The following is a 7,869-nucleotide window of genomic DNA, read 5'->3' as shown; positions in this document are numbered from 1 at the left end:
CAAGGATGCCCTGTGCAAGACAGGGATGCTTTCCAAACGCAGAGAACAAGAACTCATGGATGTGCTCCTAAGGACTTAAGCTCTACTCCTCCTAAGGAAACAGTTAAAAATCATCTGAGGAAAGAAAACATGACCAGGAGGGAGCAGTAGACATGAGGAATGTACATTCGGTCATCCCCATGGTTTGAGTTGGAAAGGACCTTAAGATCATCTAGTTCCAATCCCCTGCCATGGGCAGGGACATCTCACACTAGTCTAGGTAGCTCAAGGCCCTGTCCAACCTGGCCTTAAACACTTCCAGGGATGGAACATGCCTGGCTTTAAATGGTTGCCCCTATGAAGAAGAGGGCTACAGCTTAAACAGTGCAGGTGGGATCTCACAAGGTGCTGGCTGGAGGAGAACAGACAAGACTACATCATGCTTTGGTGTCAGATAAGCCTGAGAAGGTGTGGGGCTTTCTACAACACAGGGATCAATAGGACAGCATGATAAATAGGGAGAACTTCACCTTCCACCACATGCACCCGATCTCGACAGAGAAGCACGTGTCTGTGAGATCCACACCACCACTGGTCACACTGTGCAGTGCTGTGGAGCTGCTGCAGCCTGCAGGCACTGCGGCTACCGGAGCAAAACACAGCACCCACCACCACCACGGACATCATCGAGGGGCAGTGATCTCAACCCATCGCCCCCTCACCTCCCTCCCCAGCTCCAGGAGCTGCCCTTGTGCATCCCACCCCGATGGGGGATGCAGCCTCTCATCCACACTCGGTGTATCACCTAAAACCCCAGGTTCCCCCCTCGATCTCCCATGAAGGACACCTTGGCGTGAGCTCACTCCATCAGGGTGAGAATTGGAAAGAGGGCCTCAAATTCTGCAGGAACAAACTCCCAAGGAACCGCATTACGATGACCCAGGTCCACACAGCTCCGTCCCCAAACCCTACACCAGCTGCCCAGTAATTGCACTCCTATGTACAGGAAAAAGAAAGCTACAGAACAAAACAAAATCAGGATTTTTCTTTTCGACGAGTCACCCGCATTTGTCTGGTAGTTGGACACATGCATGTCCTGCTGGTCTCTAGCGAGGGGCATGCATGCAAGGCTTCAGTCCGAGTTACAAGTGAGGGATCCTTTAGTGAGGAGCGTTTCCTTCGTGTCATTCATTTCTTGTCCTCTTCTCCTAAAGTGAAGGGAAACAAGAAAAGGAGAAAAAGTACTGGTGAGGGTTCACAAGCAAACCAGCTCCCTAGTTTTGTTATCAAGGTTGGTCCCAGAATGAGCTGCCCCAACTGCTCGGACTGCACAAGGAGAATACCAGTCCCCAGGTGAGGAAGGACTCGGCACACTCAGGAAGGTAGGAAAAGGGATGGGTCGGAGCCAGGCAAGCAGGAACAGCAGGAAGGCGAGCAGGCAGGGATTCCTCATACTGCTCCTAACAAGAGCATCAGGCAGCAGCCAGGGAAAGGCAGCAGCGCAGAGAGGAGGAAGCTCACTGCATCCCACCACCCATCCCTGCTGCAGCCAGACAGATGGATACCGCTCCATGGGCTGACACCACTTACCCCCCACTAGATACACTTTAGATATATTTACATCCATATGTATCTGCAGAACAACTAGCAAGGACCAATGTTTTGTGTCAGTCACTGTCGCAGCGCCAGGGCTGCCCTCCTCCCTTCTCCCCGCTACTGATGGATGGAAGGTAACAGCCAACACATGGCCTGAAGGAAAGCTACAGCGTTCAGCTTGAGCTCAGTGTGAGCAGCACTGAAATCCCTGCCAGCGCTTGACTCACACCAATTAGAACCCCAATTTTCAAGCAGTTGACAGCAGTGTCCCCAGACCCCTGAGGCAGTGGCTACTCATCAGCCCAAGGCTGGGAGAGACCCTGTGGGCAGCTCTGTCTGCCCAGAATAGTCTTTTTTCCTTTAAAAAACACACACATGGCAGCACTTTCTGAGAAGAGTTAGAAAAAAATGACTTATCATGAATCTTTCGACCATATTTCTCTGCCTTTCATCACTGCACACATCACCAAACACATCTCGCAGAGCAGCGCCGTTACTGTGCTCTTGATAAATAGGGGTCCTGCCTGGGGTTACCGGCGAGGCTCCGTGCCCGCTGCCAAGCCTGATGCCAACAGGCTTCCAGGGGAATTAATAAATAACAGGGCAGAGAGAGGGGGGAAAACTGTTGTGCAACTTCAGCCAAAGTTTCCTTCCAGCGCTGGCTGGAGAGCACAGCCCTCGTGTCCTGAGATAAAACTGACTGCAGCAAGGGCAGCATCCCTCCAGATGCTATTTGGTCACAGGGATACTGATGACCATCGTGTATTAAGCCTCATTGCAATAATCAGAATGAATCTCCTCTGTGTTACAGAGTGTCCTTTCAGCAGCTCCTGCAGCTGAACAGCCCTCACTGGGTGACAGGCAGTGGTTATTCGCTTTGCTGAGAGCTCACACTGTGGCTGCGCTGCACGGTGGGCAGGGGCAGGATGGGGACACAGCTACAGCACAACAGCGAGTCTTTAACCATGGTGGATGCTCTTCAGAATGTCACTCTTGGGCTTCTGAGTCCCCCCTGACACAGAGCGAGCTGGGTCTTCCCATGAGAACTGGCACCCCTGGAGCTTTAATAGGATGCAGGGCCCTACGTGCTGGTGTCTGGCTCTCCTCCCCACACACTGGTGACGGGAGCATGGGGGATGTGAGGACCTGTTTGCAGGAATGATGAGATGGTTGTGATCCATCTGGATCCTGCCTCATACCACATTCTCAGGGGTGTCACAGCCCTTCAACTCTTGCAAACTTGCAACCAAACACCACAAGCTCATGTGCTACAGAATCTGCTCCCCACCAGGACAGATGAGGCTTCTGGGGAGGTTTTTCCTTACTGCTTTTGATGCTCTTAACAGGCCCCTGTAGAAAGTGATGCTGAAGGGATGCAGGCTCCAGCCACCAGCCTGGATCTCTCTCCTCCAAAGGAAATGCTGCAGCCCTCATAGCTCTGAGAATTGCACATCTGCCCCATTGCACCAGGGCACGCTGAGCTTCAGCCCAGACCCTGGGAGAAAACCAAAAGGGAAATCCTCCTGCCACCCCTTTGCAATACCAGGGCAGCAGCACCAGCAGCTTCCCTTTCCTCTTGCTTTTCTAAAGCATGGCATACACATAAAAAACAGGAGAGAGGGAAAATACAAAGAATACTAAAAAGCAAGGCAGCAGAGCTGTATGATCCTGCCTGGGGAGATTCCAGCACTGAAAGGTGCAGTTGCCACTCTCCTTCCGAGCATCCCATAGCTCAAGCGAACGACTTGGCCCATAGGGACACATTCCTCCCCTGGCGCCAGCACCCAGCCAAGGTAGCTCCACGCAGAGATTACCCTACAAGGGCAGGCCACGGCCACAGGCTCCGGCTCTCCGCTGCCCGGGAAGAGAGATGCCTGCCTCTGGCACAGGGAAAGGGGGTGGCTGCAGCACTGTGCTCCCATGGGAGTTTTGGGGGGCTGCTCTCATCCCCAGGTGCGGTGCATGGGGGAGATGAGGGCAAGCAGCTCCTCTTCACTATGTGCTGCAGGGGTTTCGTGATGGGACACGGAGACTGTGGTCCCTGCAGACTGTAGGCTGTCCCAGAGGGATGCAGAGCCCTGGCTGGCCTTGGCAGGGAGCGGGATACAGTTGTCACCACCCAGCCGCTGCTGCCAGCTGCTCTCCTCTGGGAGGAGGTTACAGCATGAACCTGACAATGACTTTGCATCAGAACTTCCCATTTTCAGGGACGCTGCTGCCCAGGCACTTGTGTGGCAGGAAGCACCTGCTTCTTGCCATGCCCCTGCTCTTACCATGGCAGAGACAAGAACGGTGAAGTCCAAGGAGCCAGGCACGGCTGGCTGCTTGTAACGTGCTGAAAACAAGTGAAGACACCACGGTGGCAACACTGTGATGGGTTTGCTCTGAGAGGGTGAAGATGAGGAGGCCCAGAGATGGTGCAGGAAGGAAGGAGGGGAGTGGAGCGGCCATGGCAGCAGGCTGATGGTGCATGGAGATACATGAGCACTAGGGTTAGCTCAGTGTCCTGTCTGGATTTGGTACCTTTTTAGAACCACTCAGAAAAGAGCCTCCTGCAAGGTCTTGGCATAGATGCCTGGAAACCTCCCTCCTGCACACCACGGGGCTCAGAAAGAACAATACACTTCAATGCACAGAGCATGGCAAATATTAAAAGTACTAGTGCAAGAGGTCCTTGAGGGTGGTCAGTCCTTCTGGGCCTGCCAGCATGTGTGACAGACCCGAGAGGGCCCTGGAGAACATCTCCATGCTCCTGACCAGAACATCTGCAGGTTGCACTGAGCCAACCTAGTTCAGCTGTGCCCTTTCAATTGCTGTTTCACACTCACATTGTCTCCCAAAACTAAGACAGCAGAAACCTCAGAGGGGCCAGAGATGGATGAAGCAGCAGTACATGCAAAGTGTGCAAGATGAGAGGCTGGAAATGACCAAGGTGAAGGGGAGAGGAATGTAAAGCACTGAGACCATGGTGAAAACTGAAGTCTCAGGTTTCTGCCACTTCAAGGGACAATGAAAGTCCAGCATAACGGAAACACAACTTAATCTGATCAAAGGAGAAACTTTTCCATGCAAAACCTGAATCAGCACAACTCACAGCTATCCATTTGCATCCCTCAACTGAATACCTTTGGCCATCCCTCAGAAGGTCCCACATTGAAGGCAAGTCTTGCCTTGCAGAGACCAAGTGGTTGTCTGGCCCCTGGCCAAAACTGCCATGGGATCAGCTGCTTCATGGGCTTTTTAGACCTTGTTTTCAGGCAAACCATGGAGGACAGTGTGGGAAAGGAGATCCTGTCTGGGTACAGGGTCCCTGGGTTCTGTTATTTGCTGGTTTTCCAAGCCACGTTCACCCACATTCCAAGCAGGTTCCCACCATGCACGAGCAAGACTCTGGAGGAAGCACAGGGATACAGCATTCAGGGGTGAGATACATAAGAAAGCCAACCCTTGCTCTGGAGTCCTGCAGGTTTTCAACTGGTGCTCCCCGCTCCACTTGTGTCTTACTGTCCTGAGAATGCCTGGTAAAAAAATCACAACACCACACTTGAAAGTGGCTTTTGGACCTTGGTTTTTGTTTGTTTTCCAAAGCCCAGAGGAATTTGGCAGATTCAGATTTCAATTATTTCTTTCAAATATGATGGTTTAAATGTGATTTTGCCCTTAGCATGGGAAACCCTTGCTGGATGTGATACAGAGCAACCTGTGAGCATCAGCAGCATCATGGCCACGGGCATGAGGGCAGCTCATGCTGGGAACATGGTATGGGAGGACGAAACACTGAGCTGGTGTGATGGGACCAGAAAGGATTACCTGCCTGCCAGAAACCCCACTGTGCTCATGCTGTGCTGGCAGAGCCAGAGAAAAGCCCTTCCTCCAACAGCACTGAGTTTTTACAGACAAATGCAAAGTGTGGGAGAAAGACAGACTCATCACCAGATCACAGATGGTGAACCGAGGGCATGCACAGGATGCAACAGCCAGGAATTAACCAGTTCTCCTACATCCCAGCCCAGAGCAGTGCCATGAAAATGTTGCTACAGGTTGGTAATCACACAATAAACCAGACCTGGGTTTGTTTGTTTGTTTGTAATCACACAATAAACCTCACCTCAGGCTGTGAGATGCACTTCTGTGTCTCAGTGAAGGCTTTTCTGAGCAAGCACTGCAGTAATGCACCAGCTTGCCACAGAAAGGAATGCTGTTGTGAGCTGTGACCCACTGATGGGGAGGGCAGCCAGTCTGTGATCATTTCCTACTTGCAATAATTTCCCATCCTGTATTTCCAGGTTTTTGCATGGTTCTGCTCCATGAGACACCAAACAGAGCTGTTACAATGCCCCAAACCCCTCCCTGCCAGGGCTGGATGGACCTGCCTTCAGCCCTGAAAGGCAAGAGTGGCTTTGCACAGTTTTTCTGGCTCATTATTAAAGGGTGAAGGTAAAAAAACGGGTTTGCTAGGGGGTGAAAAAAGGTTTGAGCAAGGTGATGCTGTGGAAGGACAGCCAGTCCGTCACGTTATTCATCTGCCCCCCAGAGCCACTACATCTTCCCCATGCAAGGACAGTGTTCCTGCTGCCCTTCTTCCCCTGGTATCACTGGCAGGGTAAGCACACCCTAAGGAATGAATAAAACCTCTTTTATTGCCCTCTGGAGAGGGGAAACAGCACTGAGATATCACCTACAGCAACATCTTTTGCAAGGAATGAGAGATGATTTCATCTCTTTGGAGTGTTGCCCAAGCACATGCTGTGATTTACAGCGCGGAGCCCGGGAGCACACTGGAACTGCTGCCCCTGTGTCACAGGAGCTGTTTCTCCCCTGTGCACACCATGGGCTGGATCCTGAGAGGTGCTGGCAAAGGGCAATCCCATTAAAAGCAGTTTATAAGGTGTTGAGCTCTCAACTGATCTTAACATAGAAGGAGCAAACACAAGATAGGGATGGGTGGAAGACTGAGAAGAGGGGAAAGGAGGGATTCCTGTTAGAAACCAGTGTTTGATTTGTTGTTTGAAGGGATCCAGTTCCCAGAGTTTGGAGAGGAGCTGAATAAACACACATGGCAGATTTACCTAGTGCTCCAGCTCCTAAAGAAGTATTTCAAGCTGATGTAAGTACCAACTGCTCTGCCAGGCAGGAAGGGGGTAGGAGAAAAAGTCCCTTTTTCACAGCAAAGGGAGATGAACACTCAGTTGCAGACACTGCATGAGCAGAGGAGGTGAGCAGGAAGCCAGCATGAACCCCAAGCAAAGCATAACCCAGTGTACTGCAGACCATGCTCACCATCCAGGTGGTTGCGGGAAAGGTACTTGAGTCCTTCATCCAGCAGGATAACAGGCAGGGAGATTTTCATTACAACCACCCACTGCGGCCAGCTCAGGGGGGTTACCTGGAAGATGAGCTGCAAGATGGAGAGGATTGGACATGTCAGTAGGGAAGGAGGTGGGAGTTTTTAAGGTTCAGGTTGTTGTATGGCACAGGTTCAGAGGGGTCATCCCATGTACAAGGACAGAGGATCCAGATAACCCAAAAAGTAGGATTTCTTCAAGGTCTGTCATGATCCCAAAGTGGCTCTTTGCCAAGATAAGTCAAAAATGGCCTCATCTGCAGATGGGTAAAGTGAGGAACAAGCTAGGACTGTATGTTCATGTGCTCACAGGGGCTTATAGCAAGGCATAAGGGACAATGCAACCCTCCTGGGCACAGCAACACGCTTCATCTTAAGCACCCTCAGGCATCAACCAAGACATCACCAGCCTTGGACTGCAAAGGGAGGTGATGTCTCTGGAAGGGGCTGAACCACTTTCTGGAGATACCTATGTCCCTTTCCATTACCTATACAGAGAGCTTCTGACTTAGGGTAAAAAGTCTCTAGGGCAGAATGATTCTCACTCCCCATGTTGGTTCAAGACCTGGTCCTGAGGGTGTGTGCTGGGGACAACCATCCCAGAAGCTTCCAGCCCCAAAGATTGCTCCAGAGCTGTCCTAGCCCACAGCAGGAGGCCCTGGGCTGTGCAGAGAGGTTGCAGAAGGCACTCACAGGCATGGGCTTGACATAGAGGATGAGGAAGTGCAGAGCCATGGACATGACGATGGCTCCCAGCAGCCAGATGTTGAGCCATGGTGGCATCCGCAGCAGCGACTGGTTCTCAGAGACACTGTCAAAGCAAGGGGACAGTGTTAGCTCCAGCAACCTCCTGCTCCTGCCCAAGCTGGGGGTTCCCATTCCTCTCCAAGGTACAAGGCTATAGCCCTTCTCTTCCAGACTGTCCATCTTTGCTGTCACATGCTTTGCTG

At 51.8% G+C, this 7,869-nt stretch overlaps 1 protein-coding gene across 1 annotated transcript in view; it reads right to left on the bottom strand.

The window, feature by feature from the left end:
- Nucleotides 1-853: 853 nt before the first annotated feature.
- LOC104402739 (sarcoplasmic/endoplasmic reticulum calcium ATPase 3-like) overlaps nucleotides 854-7,869 on the bottom strand; it is a 9,698-nt gene continuing 2,682 nt past the window's right edge. Inside the window, exons 6-9 of the mRNA XM_010010696.1 lie at nucleotides 7,613-7,730; nucleotides 6,856-6,973; nucleotides 5,021-5,093; nucleotides 854-1,187 (exon numbers count right to left, since the gene is read on the bottom strand). Coding sequence (XP_010008998.1) covers nucleotides 1,112-1,187; nucleotides 5,021-5,093; nucleotides 6,856-6,973; nucleotides 7,613-7,730 — 385 coding nt within the window. The 3' untranslated portion in view covers nucleotides 854-1,111. The remainder of the gene's footprint in view (nucleotides 1,188-5,020; nucleotides 5,094-6,855; nucleotides 6,974-7,612; nucleotides 7,731-7,869) is intronic.

This window comes from Nestor notabilis, unplaced genomic scaffold (genome assembly GCF_000696875.1).
Source record: "Nestor notabilis isolate BGI_N333 unplaced genomic scaffold, ASM69687v1 scaffold6733, whole genome shotgun sequence".
NCBI lineage: Eukaryota > Metazoa > Chordata > Aves > Psittaciformes > Psittacidae > Nestor > Nestor notabilis.
This window is presented reverse-complemented; position numbering and strand designations above follow the sequence as displayed.